This window comes from Pempheris klunzingeri, chromosome 16 (genome assembly GCF_042242105.1).
Source record: "Pempheris klunzingeri isolate RE-2024b chromosome 16, fPemKlu1.hap1, whole genome shotgun sequence".
In the NCBI taxonomy this organism is placed as follows: Eukaryota; Metazoa; Chordata; class Actinopteri; order Acropomatiformes; family Pempheridae; genus Pempheris; species Pempheris klunzingeri.
In genome coordinates this window covers 11103800-11119740 of record NC_092027.1, presented here as the reverse complement: position 1 = coordinate 11119740, position 15941 = coordinate 11103800, and the positions used below count along the sequence as shown (strand labels likewise).

The 15941-nt window shown below is 43.0% G+C and overlaps 1 protein-coding gene across 1 annotated transcript in view; it reads left to right on the top strand.

The window, feature by feature from the left end:
- Nucleotides 1-1877: 1877 nt before the first annotated feature.
- The window catches only part of pard6gb (par-6 family cell polarity regulator gamma b), a 30558-nt gene continuing 16494 nt past the window's right edge, over nt 1878-15941 (top strand). The window contains exons 1-2 of the mRNA XM_070846585.1: nt 1878-1949; nt 6581-6803. Of these exons, the coding sequence (XP_070702686.1) occupies nt 1878-1949; nt 6581-6803 (295 nt within the window). The remainder of the gene's footprint in view (nt 1950-6580; nt 6804-15941) is intronic.

Here is a 15941-nt window from a genome sequence, read left to right as displayed (position 1 = left end):
CAGGTGAATCATGATCTATGGAATCTGCAATCATTGTATTTTGAGCCTTTTCATGAAAAAATTAGGAGCTCCACATCAGAGACTCGCATATTAATTTGATTTTGTCAAGCAGTCATTGTCTGCAATTGGGTAATATGAGGTGTAATCCCATTTAAGAGATGGAAATTGGCTCTGCAATCATAACTGGAACTAAAACATGGTCATGGATGTACCAGAACTAAAGATACCACAGAGCACCAACACTACATAAAACCACATTGGAAACACTGGTATACCCCAAGTGTGTAGCTTCAGTGACACCGACATCTGACAGTGGATTTAGTGGGTTGGTGACTGATCAACACATTCCTGTAGTGAGTAAACAAGCAATGGCTGCAGCTACTGAGAGGCATCACAAACTGCAGCTGTTGTACACAGGCGGCTTCACAGGCCCAGGAATGTTGTAAAGCAGGACAGCAGTCAGGGTTATTCATCACCTTGTATTCCCCTGAGCTTCTTACACTGTGGCTGTTTGTTACAGTCCAGGGTAGCAGGGTGAAAACATGGAGAAATACCAGGACGCCTCAGGGGAAATGATGCTTACTTTTTGGCATTTTGACCTGTGCAACATTTATCAGTTTTGGTGACATTTGGGGATGTTGCACTTTGAAGCTTTCTGCTGACAAAAGATTTGCTGCCCTCTACTAATGTTTAGGTTCTGGGAAGAACAAAATGAGATATCACCAGTACTGGGAATATGACATGTTTTTGCTCCTTGTGAATGAAAAGTGAGGACACAACAGATCACAGATGAATTTTCCTGCCTTGTTTTAATATTTATCAGCTCAGCAACATGAGTTATAATGAAGGAAAAAGAAAGTCAACTTACAGTGATGATGATGTCTGTGTATCGCTCTGTCTCTCTCAAACATTTCATTTCAGTTTGAAAATTTGTCCTGCAGAGATTTGTGGCAATACATAACTAAAATAAATATATAACTGTAAATAAGATTGATGTGGCTCTTGGAGCTGTACTTAATCCCAGTTTCCACAATTGACCATCATAACGAACTATCTGGCCTTTTAAACTACATCAGTGAAAACATTTGTGCTGAGAAATGCGTCCTCTGGCGCATCGGAGGACCAGGGTGCATGGTGCCGCCTTCAGAGGCTGTCGGAAATGTTACACCTATTACTAAACTGTCATAAACGAGCAAAAGAAAGCACGGACAGTACTGGAGAAGAGTAATTAGTCTTTGTTGGTATTGATTAATTGGCCGACCAAGACAAATGTAAGCTATTTTCAACCTTGTAGTCCACATCCATCTAAAGACTCCTTTTTATCTTTACTACAGTGGGCTACCTTAAAGAGTGATGGAGGAGAGTTGGACAATTTAAAGACTTGCTGTGTTTTATTTAGATAAACCACATAATGCATTCAGACTACATAACCAATTTAGATTATCACCTGTAGTCTTCATCGTGCGTTGGGTTTTTAATTGGCGTTGTATTACAGCAACTCTTGCTTGCTGCAGCGAAGCCGCGACCGAGGAAGCCGGAGATTACGAGCGGTAAGTGAAGGCCTCGCAGGATCCCATTTTTTAGGAGGGCTGATGTCATTTCAAAACTTAACTCACACTCCCAAGTCAACGCGGCGAGCTGCTCACCTCCTGTCCTCCGGGAAAGTCCTCGCTTGTGTCCGGCGGAGCGCGTCAAAAGAAACTCCAGGAGGTGAAATAAACGAGAGAAAACACAAACCTCTCCACCAGAGACGAAGCACAAGGATTTTTTTTTTTTTCTCGCAGAAACCCCGGGACCAGAGCCCCTCTTTCTGCGGGCAAAGGCGGCTGAACTTTTTTTTTTTTTTTTTCTTTTAAAACAGCAACCGCAAAAAAATAATGAATCGGAGCTTTAATAAGTCGCAACCTCTGCGACTTGCGGATTGTAACGCCGTGGAAGTGAAAAGCAAGGTGAGTGCTGAGCCAGTGTCCAGCTCCAAACAGCGGGTTTAGGGGAAAAAATGAAGAGTTCACATGCTCGTCCCGTCCCGGAGCGGAGCTGGAGCTGGTCGGTCTGCAGCTAGAGACGCGTATTTTCTCCTCCGAGTGTCAAAGATTTCATCTAGTTCACCGAACGGGATCTGAACGCACCAGTTTGTGCACATTTTCTGTAATTTGCATTTTCTCCTTAACTTCCGACCATGCAGATAGTGTAGTGCTGATTTGGCTCTTTCCCTCTCTGACACGAAGCTGATGGGGGGAAAAACTGGTTTGACATTGTTTCTCAACAAGCTTTTAGTGTTTGTTACAATGCGGAGACTGTATCTGTTGAATCGGATGTTTTTGGAACATTTGCTGCTGTCACTGCTGGGTTTGTGCTACATAGTTTCAGCCTACTCGATTGTTTGGGGTGGTTGGTGAGAGGCTGATGGGTGCGTGAATTAAGTTGGGCTGTAAAAGCCCGCAGATATCTACAAATGTTAGGCTTATGCAACGGAGACCACTTATGGTATTTGAACAGACATCACATCCAGATTCTCAATGTCAAACCTCATCAAATACATTAAAGCCACAGAAGACATTTAGGATCTTTTTGCCATGACTGCTAATTGTCTGCAGTCTAAGAAAAGTTTTGCTTTTAATAGTTTGGAATTGACAGTTTTTTACAAACCATGTAGGCATAATGAAAATCATCCCAGATAAACACATGGAGAGCTACTGTGTCCAATCCTGAGCACAAAGTGAACAAATGAGAACCATTTCTAATTTTGTCACGGCCTCTCAAGGACTTCCTGGAGCCAACATTTTTCTCTAAATTCCATTAAGGTGATGACAGTCCGGAGTGGTGTTTCTACATATGTGTGTACACACAAGTGTGTTTGCACATACATGAAGTATCAGCTCCTGAGTCACAGCTGACATGCCGAAGTGTGATGGGGCAAATGCTGCAAGAGGTGACTCATGATGTCCAGACGTCTCCTCGTTCTCAGTATTGGCAGCCCAGTTTCAGTGTGGCAGTGACCTGGGAGTGCTGTGAGAGGGACAGCAGAGACACTTATGGTGGGTGTAAAGACCGGAGGGGCAGCGTCTATCCTAGGATGCTCACACAGCATCAGGGAGGAGCAGTGTTTTTGTTTTGACGCAGGGCCGGGTTTCGTGTTTGTCCCACAGGGACAGGAGTGGGCACTTTGTGGCCACCAGAGATTGTTTGAGGGTGGGACTGACGGCTGAGAAGCTGCGTGGCTGGAACGGGCAGATTCACCATCGTCATCACCGCTGAGCTGAGTCACTGTTGTACCACGTCACATGTTTCCCTTTTTGGATCAGATATAGCTCATCGCTCTTATTGCGTCACTTGGTGCAACTTTTGTTTTGAGGAGTTTCATCTGACTACTATTTGAATACTAACAATATGTCCTAACAAACAGGTAGCTCCACTACTGCTGAGTCTCTCTCCGAGTGTTTGAGAACAATAACAATAGAAATCTCGTGAACATGCCGCATCTAGCTCTACTGCATGTCATGTGTTGCAAGCTAAAAAGGCATAAATACCAAGCAGTAAATCTGGAGCAGTACCCAGAAATGCCTCCTGAAATGTGCACAATAATTTGTTCTTCAAAGTAAGACTTGCAGATGGGGGAAAACTAGTCTGAAAATGCAGATGTAAATAATCAATCCTGCCGCCCTTGTATTCATTGAATCCAGCTTCTCATGAGAATGGTATATGTCCTGGAAAGAAACTAAGAAGGAAATCTACAGAAAGTCCAGATGCCCTTGATACGGCACATACGGATATTCTGTAACCTGGATGAAAGAGGATCCTCGCAGACACAAGAACTAGGGTACTCAGCTCATCCATACAGCCTTACATAACCTGTCAATGCTCAAGAAATCAATCACAAACTTTGCAAGAAAAAAAAAAAAGTTTCAGTCCTAAAGAAAATGTTGCCAAACAGTAGTTGAAGTTCGGCCTTCAGATTCACTAGATCGGAGTGACACTGGTGTGTGAGTGTGTACTTGAGTGTGGTGCACGTTATGTGCCTTGGTTCTCACTGGTTAGCGTTTGGTGTTCTCAGGGGAAACTGTTCCAATGATAAGCTTATCTCGGATAACACTGGAGGTGTCTGGCTGCCTGTCGCGGAGCCTCAGCCAGGAGCTGGTTTCACTCACTTAAAGCTCTTATCAGCGACACAGAGAGAGCGTAGGGATGTAGGGGGTTGGGTTGTTTTACTCCCTCCGCCCTGACTTTAATTTATCCAGATTTTCAAGTAGTTTTTATCTTTGGAAACCTTGTGAGCATAGTCTCAGTTAACATGAGTCATTTTGAAGATGTTGCGTATTTATTCATTAATGTTTATTAATTAAAATGCCATATAAGTGATTTCTTTGGGGAGTTGTCTCTGACTTACAGAGTATTAGGTAAGGACAAAGCCAGTGTTGGCAAAAGACAGAAGTTAGTTATCCTCCATTTTCTCCAGGTTGTCAGAGTTTGGAGTCTCCAGACAAGTTTCAACCTGTTGACATCTCTTTGCCCTGATAGGCCAGGGGGACAGGTGATGTCACGTTTGTAGTGATTTATTCTTAGGTTTGGGTTCAGCACGGAGGGCCGTGATTAATCGTGCCATGTTCAGACTTGCTCATTACCGGAGGGCCGAGTTCTGCTTGTGAAAACAGATTGTTCCGACTGATCACGAGGCACGCCCACGAGAGAACATTCAGATTCAGAGCAGTGACGGACGCTCGCTGATATGCAGAAGTGTAATCATTAGTATTATCATTATTATTTTGTAAGTCAAGCGTAACGTGTTGAAGTCTTACAGTGTTGATCACAGTTAATTCATGTGTCAGTTTCACTTTCCCAAAATGTTAAGTGCACCGACTGAATACTGGCAAACCTGTTTGTCAACTTCTTGTGTTGTCCTCGTATGTAGGTTGAGTTATATTAGCTAGAATACAAGTTGGGTGTCACGCTTCTAATATGCAGGTTCGCATGTGTGCCTCTGGTGCCTTCAGTGAATGTGGCAGCAAACCACACACCCGCCTGGCATCCCCCTAGTCTCCTCAAACGCCTCCTCATAAATTCGTAGGTCTACTTCTGATTACAGAGCTGGTTAATGTATCCCCCGATCTCTTTCTCTCCTCCCAGTCAGTACACAGCTACTCTCCTTTAGTAGTCTGTCAGCAGTTTTCCCCTCTTTCTCCCCCCTCCTCCTCCTCCAGCCCCACTATCATCTCTCCACTCTTCCCCTCTGCTGTCAGCTTCCCTCCGCTGTGAGCTGATGATTGCAGCAACAAAAAGCACCTTAGTCTACAAATTACCACTGTGATTCAGACACCAGCGCTACAGCAGTCGTCTGCTGTTGTGGTTTATCGAGCTGTGCTTTTGTGCCTCACTTGTATCTCTCCTCCTCAAGTCCATTCTTGTCTATGAGTCACATGATGACCCCAGCGTGACCCTCCGCCGTGCTCTCATTGGTAATTTGGTGACCTAGCTGGGAAAGCTGTAGCACAATTGTTCAAGTCTATGCTCTTGGGCACAAATGGTGGGTGGGAGGCGGGGCTGCCTGCCACTGTCCTCTATATATTCTGAGATAGCTTACTCATCTACCTGTATTGTTCTATTGTACAGCACTCCCCCCTCTTTCCTGCTGTTTTCTGGGTTAGTGTGATGTGTGACTGACATTTGTTTTTGTAATGATGTGATCTTGGCGTGCAGTGTTAGACAAAGCTACAGACTTTCCACCAGACGTTGTGTAGCTGAGGTGGTTAGCCACCCTGATCCTGATGTATTTCGTCTTGTGATCAATTTAGTCAGTGGATGACATAAACAACAGTCACACGCACTAAAGGAATAGTTCTCGTTTTGGGAATTCTTGGAAATGGTAGCATGAGATGATTGATACCACTCTCATATCTGTACTCCAAATGTGAAGCTACAGCCAGGAGCCACTTCGCAAAGGAGTGAAAACGGCTCTAAAGCTCAATAAATTAAGTTAACTAGCATTAGATGAGCAGATTGATACCACTGTTGTGTCCGTCTGTTCAATATAAGGCTTTTAAAAATTTGTCTAAGGCCAAGGTGGCATGATCAGATGTCTTGTTTTGTCAGACTAACAGTCCAAAATCCCCAAATATTAAACTTACTACAGTGTGAGACCAGAAAAATTAACATATTCTTGCATTTGTGAACCTTGAACCGTCAAATCTTTTTTTTTTTTTTTTAAATTAAAGTTGATGACTTAAATTTTTAACTCAGTCAAATTGACAAATTGTTGCAGCTCTAGTTTCTATTAGTCCTCTATGAGTCTAATATGCAAATGTTTCAAAATGATATTGCTCTCGTTTTGTCATGACTAGTTTTGCAAAGCATGACAGCTGTTTCAGTTTGTGTTTTTCTTAGAAACAGCTTTCCCTGTGCCGTATTTTACATAAGTTCATGACTGCGACTGCAACAGACCTCAGCAGTTAGTTTTATGTGTGTCAGTCAGATGGTTCAGATAAGTGCATGAGGTCGGATATCCTGGTTTCCTCTTCCTGTTTGGATGTCTCGGTGACTGTCCCTTTTTAATGGCCTCTCTCTTTTGATCTTCCTCTCTCCACAGTATGGGGCAGAATTTCGCCGGTTCTCAGTGGACCGGATCAAGCCCGGCAAGTTTGAGGAGTTTTACAAGCTCATTCTGCACATTCACCGCATCGCCAATATGGAGGTGATGATTGGCTATGCTGACATCCACGGTGATTTGCTGCCGATCAACAACGACGACAACTTCTGCAAGGCTGTGTCAACTGCTCATCCACTGCTCAGGATCTTCATACAGAGACAAGGTAGGCGGAGTTTACAGGCTTCAAAAAGGCTCTGCAGTCTTTTTCTCCAACATGAAGAATCCTAAACATCTCCCCTTAAAACTGATACTTAGTTTAGATAAACTTTGCATGGATATTGGGTTTTCAAATATCCTGCAACTGGTAGGCCTATAAAACAATCATCTATTGCAATAACTGCTGCAATTATTGTGCGGACTCGAATCAAGTTTCACCACAGAATATTTCCTCTCCCAATTATGTCTGTCTGCCCACTATGGGAACTCTGGGCCTTTTTGTTTATTTCATGCAAGGCTATCTCTCTGTGTGTGTGTGTGTGTGTGTGTGTGTGTGTGTGTGTGTGTGTGTGTGTGTGTGTGTCTTTCTGTGTTTCCTGCCCTCTTATTGGCTGGATCTGTCTCAGTCTGTGTCCGTCTGCCCGGCTAAGTCCTGTGTCTTATCCAAAGGAAGGGCTTGCAGGCCGATGATCACAAACATGCACACATACACACACACATACACATACACTACACACATGTACACACAAGGCAGTGCCTCAGCAGCCCCATAGAAATCAGGTCATTGAGCAAAGCCTGTATCCCGGCATACCAGACATTACTGAGAGACAAAAGATCTGCATGAAAGAGAGACTCCTTACTGAGCTCCCTCCGTTTGTGTGTGCGTGTATGTGAGTGTGTATTTGTTCAAAGACAACACCACGGTACCCTGAATGGGAACCAGTCCTAGTCTCCCCCTCTCTCTCTCTCATTGATCCCAACTCTGGAGTGGGTCTTGACTGCCTGCCAGCCAGCCAGCGAGCATACAAATGAATCTATCACCATTCACATCTATTCATGCCCTCAATCCCTCTTGGAATGTCCCTCGTGTGGTTGTGTAATGAACATGTACACTCCAGGGTATTGTTTTAATTGTCGTCCAGTGGTTCCAATACTAAAGCCAACCACAGTGTGGTGAAATATGTTGTCGCAGGTTTCCAGCAAGAAATAGCGTTTGGATATTCAAGAGGCCCCAGAAGATTCCTCCATTGTTCGAGTCACTGTCTTGAGAGCTCATATGGCTGGAGCTCAATTAACTCATTGTACAGAGGCTGATGAGACAGTTTGGGTTGTTAATTAACTCTCTTTTAAGAATAGGGTAACAGTTTTTGTATTATCTGTGAATTTTTAAAACACAAATTAATTTATGTTTGTGTTTATCTCTTAGTGCAAAGACAGCAGTTTTTTTTTTAAAGGTTTCTATGCCCTTTTCCTCTATAAAACATTGCAGGAAACCTTGCGTTTGTAGTCAAAAATGTCATGTTTAAAAAAAATAATAATAATTTTTTAAATGGCTTGAACAAAAAAAGCACATATAGTTTGTGTCTTGGTGGTGAATTCGGCTCCTGGCTGTTGCTGCGACATGTCACCCATATCTTATACATCCAGCTCAGGTTACCACACTTGAGTTCGTCTTTACTTTTTTGTCACATCTCTTTTCTGTCCCCGTTGAAGGACAGATGTGGTTACGAAGGGGCTTATGCTGTGCTGTTGTGGTGTAAACACGACACTGATGGTGATGTGCTGCAGGGGAATGTGCACTGTTGTGACTGATGCTGAAGCAGTCTGAGCATCTTAAGCCTCACTGCTGTCTATTGTTAGTCGCTAGACAAAGAGGTGTGTGTGTGTGTGTGTGTGACTGCGTGAGTACCTCATGTCTCAGAAGAGCTGCCCTGCACCCAGTATGGTACATGCTTGAGAAAGTATGCGAGTGATAATGACTGTATCAGTCAGTACCAGCCTCTTAGTACAGGTCACCATGTATCTCCTCCGTCCCGGTCAGCAGACCACCCCAGATGAAAGACTTCACACACATATAAAGACAGTGTGACTCACCCCTCAGTCACAGTGGGGACATTCTGTGCATCTTACACAGGACTGGTCTTTCATATGGATATGAGAGGGAAAAGATAAAAAACACATTTAATTGGACTGCTCCCCTGACAGCTCAGCCCACAGAGTCTCTTTTTCTGTCTCCTTTTATAAGAAAATTAAAAGATCATCTCAAATGGTGGAACAAAAATTGTAATACAAAATGTTTCAGGCTGCTGCACAGAACAAGATGTTCAGAACCCCCAAGTTCACAGATACATTATACATTGAGTGGTTTAAAATGCTCTCAAGAGTTCAAGATGAAACACAATTGGAGACAAAAGGGAGGAAATAAAGGGATGGAAGGAGTCTGCAAGTTGGAATAAGAGTGGGAGAAAGCAGTGATACATCAAGGTCTGCAGATCAAGCAGTGCTTTGCTCTACTGGCACAGCTTGACAAATACTTAAGATCTTTGTATTTCATATCTCATAGAATATCATAGAAAGATATTCCCTCCTCCTCTCTACCCCAGTATCAGACAGGAGATAAGTTTCTGTGACTGGCCGTCTGTGTGTTCATGTAACAATAGGTATTACAACGTGTGCATGTGTGTCTCTTTTATCTACCTGACACCCCCCTTCCGGGCTAAAATTGCCTTTGTTGGTACGATCACTTGAGCACGTGCTGCAGTTGTGTGGCAATACAGCAATAATCCTGCTAATGATACCCGTTACTCCCTGTGGGGAACGATGGCAGCTTGTTAAATGATGGCTTTGCCTGCAGAATAGAGGCTACTGACACTTTGTGGTTTATTCCCAACAATAAACAACAGCCTCTCGGCATAGATGATTACACAGTTCTCGTTTCATGTCAGAGCAAGGGGAAGTTAAAGGATGACACCTGTGTTGAACTAGGAAATTCAGTCATATTTAAAACATATGAATAGAGTCATTACAAAAAGGCACTGTTGCAGTAATTTTCTTTTTATCATTTTAATATATCAAAAAGTGATATCCTCTTAAGAGATGATCCGCTAAAGGAGCACTGCTCTGCAGCTACACGGCAAGTATTATTAGAAATGCGAGCCTATTAGTAGGTGCTTAGAGCTGTAACAGTTTTTAATTTGGATATGTTTCACTTTAGTGGGGTACACTCCAATGCAAATGAATGCAAATTGAATTGTTGTGTTCAGAAAATGTCATGAATCTGCTTGTGGTCACAGTAGAAAGGAGCCTGTCTGTTCTCCTCTCTTCTGTTCTGTCTTCTTTTTTTTTTTTTTTGTGCTGATCAAATCTAGTTTAACGTTACATTACTTCTGCAACCTCTACTGCTTTTCAGATGGTTTTCTGGGTTGCCAACAATGTCAAAACCTGTGGTGAAAAATATCAGTTTGGAGATAGAAGAGGGGGAGGGGTGATCACTTCACAGAGGGAAGTTTTGCACTGGGACACTTCTGCACTTCTCATGCCGTCACCAACAGGGAGGGGGAGGGGCGGGCAAGTGATGGGGAGGAATGGGATGCATGGGAAGATTTGTGTGCAAAGAGGAGTTGAGTGAACCAGCTCTGTACGTGGAGGTGGGCTCCTTGTCCAGTCAAATGTGTGGGTTTGTGATTGTAGTGGTTCAGTCATGTGTGGTCGACTGATGATTATTGTTCGAATCGGGTCACAGGCACATTTTCCGCGTTGAAATTGCTGCATGTTGACTCAGCTTTTAGTTTACTGTTTAAAGCATTCGCTTCCAGATTTGTAGCCAGCGGTGTGTCCTGCTGCACCTGATGCATAGTGGTCAGAGGCAGGTTGAATACTTCAAATGTTAATGGCATGTTTATCTAGGTAAATTACTGGTACTAACTAAAGTACTATGTGTTCATTCATTTTCTGCTTCTCGTGCAAAATTATGCAAATTAGGATATAGATAAGAGAGAGGGAACACTGTCTATATAGTAGTTTAGGCAAATGTAAGCCAGGAAACAGTCCACTGAGCTCATGGATTTCCACATTTCTCCAGCAACTGTTACTGTTATGAGATGAAATGTATGATGAAAACGATCCTTGGAGTAGAATATAACCTGTAAATGAAGGCTGTTAATGAGCTGAAAGGCTTTTTGAGCTGGCAACCTTTGACAGGATGTAGCAGGCGTTGGTGTCTAGCTCTAGCTACTAACTTCCCACACTACAGTAACTGCTGTAGTGATCTTGATGATAGTCTTCAATGGTAGTCTATGCACGTTGGAGAACAAACAGGGTTCAAATAAGGATATGCCTATTAAATTTGATTGAAATTTTTACCTTTGATTACACTAATGGTCGACAAAAACGGCCTTGATCCAAGCCAAACACAGGCCTGTTTTTTAAAACTGAATTTAGGGGGAAAACGGAGCTGTTTTTGTAGGCAGTGCCAGTGGCCTGCACACAGACTAAACTTTCAACAAAGAGAAGAGACCCCTGTTTGGCAGAGGGCTAAAAGTTTAAACAAATAGAGCAGACGAGGTATGCCAAGGTCGAGTCTGTGTGGCTTCGTATCTAGTGTGCGGAGCACCGGGGGTTTACAGCGCCGGCAACCAGACTGCTCTCCACACCTGTGAAAACTAGAGCACCAGATATTAACATCAGCCAAACTAAAGAGAGATGTGGCACCATAGTGCAAATAAAAAATTTTAAAAAAAGAAGCCAGAATGTAGCAGCAGCTTCGCCAGTTAAAGCTGACATCCAGACCAGCGCTGCTTCTCAACAGCTTGGACTGCAGAGCTGTTTGGAGATCAAAGAAATTTCGGCATTATTATATTTCTACGGCTGTCAAAACTGTCTGCACTTTGACTGACTTTTCACACTTAGCTCTTTCAACTTTCTTTTTTTTTTGCATCAGTTAAATCACAAATGTGTTGCGTATAGAACAAAGCCTGACAGGCTGTGAGAGCAGAGGTCATTTACACTTAAAGCTATTAAGGGAGCACAACAGGAAAACGCAGCATGTTGAAATTGCCTGAGTGAAAAGTTAATTAATCGTTTCAGTGCGTTAGTCACCACTTTAAGAGGAAGCCTCTGTTCTCTGGAAACTGTTGACATCCAGAAATAACTTAAAAACAAATGCAGAAGATTAAAATGGTTGCTTGATTTCATTCCAGACGTAGGGTTTTCAAATTCATTAGGAGAGAAATGCCTTTTGAAATGAGGATTTAGTTGTCACAACAATCTATTTTGGGGGTATTGGGTGTGTGATGATGGGCAAAGGCTTGACCTTAACCAGACCTGACCTGTCCTGACCTCTCCGGCTCTGGAGTCACCCTGTCTTGGAGCAGGATCTCTGGTCAACCATCAGCCACACTCAACCCACCTATGCATTTTTTGCAGTTTTTTATTTGCTTCTTGATGGTTCAGCATGTTGTTTCTTTGTTAAACTTAGAAATAATCTGACACTTGTCTAAAAGATGACATAAGATAATGAAGAAGATGAAGGTCTGTGAAACAAAAACTGCTGCCATGACCACAGTCTGCAGTCGAAAATGTTGTTTAAATGGGGAGGAAGTTTGGTGGTCTCGAATTTCTGGTTTTGCTGAAGCCTGCTTAAATTTTTTTTTAATAACATCTGATTTCCTCTCATAAAAGCACAAGATTGCAAGCAGACATGCAATTTCTTCATTTCTCATGGTGTACTCTAAAAGCTTGAATTCTTTAAGCTTTATTTTCAGATACTCTTATTTCAAATGTGCGTGCTGTGGTTTATCATCTTAACAAATAATTATTATTTATTCCTTGTATTCTCATTGGGAATGCACCAGTTCAACCCTTTTTCTCCTGATGCTAATTCTGATACATCATCTTAAGGTTTCTGTGGATTCTGTGGCAGAGAATTTGATTCCACTGCCATCTTTTTCCAAAATTAAGTATCAGTATCTCTCGATGCAGTTAGGAGCATTTTTTTATGTAACCTTACAATGGGCCAGAAATTAAAACTTAAAATTGAGCAAGCAGCTTGCTGTGATTGAATAAATGTAACTGGTGGCAGAAACACTGAATTTTATAAAGAAACTGAATTGGTCACATCATTGCCTGATAGTTGAGCTGCCTATTAAGGTCAGTATGAGCACCACAACCGATCCCATGTATTATTTTACAGTAAATCTATGTAACTGTCAAACTAAAAAATGTAATGTCTCCATTAAGCAGCTATTATATACTTTAGAACCACAGTCTCTGTTGTGCTCCTCTCTGTCTGTGTGCTGTTTTAGTGGCCGACTGCAGGGACCCTGGCTGCACATCTGGCCACTCTTGCACGATGCCCAAAGGGCTTGTGTGTGAGAGAGAGTGTGTGTGAGTGTGTGTGTGTTATATCCACATGCCCTGCTAGATGGGATTGCGTCAACATGCCAGTGCTCAGTCATGGTAGCTGTGGGTTAAAGCTCTGACCCCTGCAGCATTTGGAAGAGCCACCTCAGTAATTAGCGTTTGCTCTTTATCCCAGTCAAACCTCACAAAGCTGATTTAGTCCCCAGACACTGGATTAGAATAGATCTCATGATTAGTTTAGACCATTCAGAATTTATTCATGCCAATATGCAGCTTTTTCTCTGTTGTCCTCTTTGCTCGTGTGCATTATGTATGCTGTTCAGTAGATTATAAACTTGCACGACAGCCACACAATCAAATGCTGTGATGGGCAGAAAGAATCCTTTTCCTCATTCCAGCACATCTATTTTGGTCATGTAAAGGCACTGCCCTATTGCATTGCCTTAGTGTGCTTTTGAGACTCTATTTACAGAACATCAGAGTCATGAGTGTGGTCTGTTATGCTGGGGGCTTCCACTACATCTAGTGCTTTGTGCTTGGTACCAGAGAGCGGCCTCAGGCTGTGCAGCGAAGGAGCTGGTTAAGTGAAAGGGATTGCTATGAATCAAGAGGCCTACACACTGCCTATTGCTTGAAGGAAAAGAAGACAGCAGCTGTCAGTTGGAGCCCATCTCCGCTTCTTCCTCTTTTTTTCTTTTTTTTTTTTGCTATATCTCCACTCACCTATGATTTTCCTTTTCCTGAGCATATTGGTGAAAGTGTCCAGTTCCTGTCAGACTGACGCCAGTGAAACGGCGTAATCCGTCCGTCTGATCACCTTGGTCCAAATTCAAGAATGTTGTTCTAGGTAGACTGCTCAGACCGATCCTCATTCTTTTCAGATGAGAACTCAGCCATGACTCAACTGTCAAGGGCAAAGGGGGAGAAAACCACTGCAGACAGTGGGGAGTCAGCCTGACAGTAAAACACTGACAGGCGGAGGGAGGACTGGGCAGGTTGAGTCCACCTCCATCCTGTGGTCTGGCTGTTAGCCACTTGTTGCAATCTGAGTCAACAGCAATCAGGAATTTTCTGAAGAGGAGGGGAAGGCCGTGCAAGGCAGAGGTAGCGCAAGCTAATGTCATGTATGCCATTAGACAAAAAGCCTTTTTGTTAGAGCTTTTTGTATACTTTGTATGACACATCTGGGTCACATTCAGAGGGCAGCAGCTTGGGAAAATGCATCGGCCTTTGAAAATGCCTCGCACCGGGCAAGTGAGGTGTTTTAAGGCCTCGTCAGTGTCTGGAATTTTCCCACTTGCTGTGTGCACGTGTGTGTGTCCCTGTGCATCTCTGCGCCATATCAAATAAATCCCTGTCTCTACTGGGAAAAGTTTCTGTGCCGTAAAACCTTTTCGGTAGTGCGTGTGGGCTTCTCAATAAAAACCTGTGTGTGGCCTTTTCTCTGCGTGTCTTCAGACAATGCCAGCCGTAGTTAAAGTGTGATGGAGATGCCTGGTGCCTGCCAGGAGCGGGACAGAGCAGCAACAGCCATGTCCGATGCAGGGCTGCCTCTCTTTGTGCCTCTGACTGCAAAGCCACTGCAAAACCAGCTTGGACGATGCTTTAAATCATGTCAGCTGGCACAGAAAGGGACCAACATGTGCATGGGTGCACACAAACACAAATCCACACCCATACTAAACAGATACGAGTATGCATGTAAAGGAACCGTGTCAGTTAAGAATAACTGCATCACAGAAGTGTTTTGCTTTAACTGTAACAAATTTCCTTGCACACAATGCACACATAATTGCTTTCGGACTACCAGATGCACACATCCGTATGCATCTCAAATCACAGCTGACACACACTTTTGACCCTTTTTTTCAATTGTTGAGTTGTGGGAGGGGAGGCCCTCTGTTTTAATTAAACTTGTAAGGGCTGTTGTGTTTGGCAAAACTATATTGGTGTTTGTGTTTCCTAAGTCCCTGCTTTCATTTTGGTTTACGACCCTGCTTTGAACTGCGTCCCCGCTCCCCCACAATGAAGTTTCCAGACATTGTAGGGCAGGAGAGTCTGCGGCTCCCATCATCCGCTTGTCAAATTTGATGAGCATTTCATGCATTTATTTTTGCATTTTTCAAACCCAGATTCAACAATGTTCCCCTTCTTGGAGGGATGAATTTTCTACAAAACAAACCATTTGTGATCATACAAAACCAACACAACTGCTCAAACGTTTTCTCCACTGTTTGACATGCAGATTTCCTGAAGGATGAAGTTGATTTGCAGCTCTTCATATTGTAAAAATTAACTATATACACAGCTGCTCTCTATTCAGGAATGCTATCGCACCTCAACAGACTTTCTGTTATGACTACACTGATTCTCAAAAACTTGTTGGGTGACTGGAAATTGACCTCATCCTGCATTTAAATGAGCCCAGAGACGCAGGCTCTGGAAATTGAATGCTGGATGTGATGAATATAGCCGGTCCTTCTGGGACAAACAAACAACTTCCTAAGCTGCCACCACCACCGCGGCCACTCCTCAGCAGCATGAACTTTCAAAGAGAAAAAACAAGCTTGAAATACTTCCGTGCCTTATTTCTTTCCCTTGGTTTATGGCTTGAAGGTGGAGTGACATGTTTGACTTAAAATTTTCAACTGTGTGCAGGTTTTTATTCTTTCTTTATCTGGTTGTTTGTAAGTTGTCACGAGAATAAGTGGCACGGTTTGTTTTGTTATTTCCCACCTTAACACTAATTCTAACACATCTGTTTGTCTGTATGATAGAATTTTCATTTACATTGGAGACGCTCGGTAAAATTTTACACCAGATTCCTACAGTAAATTTTACAGAAACAAAACGGATAAGAAGATTGATACCACGCTGCATATGCCCATTCAGTATAAGGTCACTGTTGTTAGCTTTAGCTTAGCATTAAGACTTGAAACAAGTAATCAGCTGGTTTGGCTTGGTTTTTGTACACATTAACAAGATGTGTTCATTAGTGGACTTG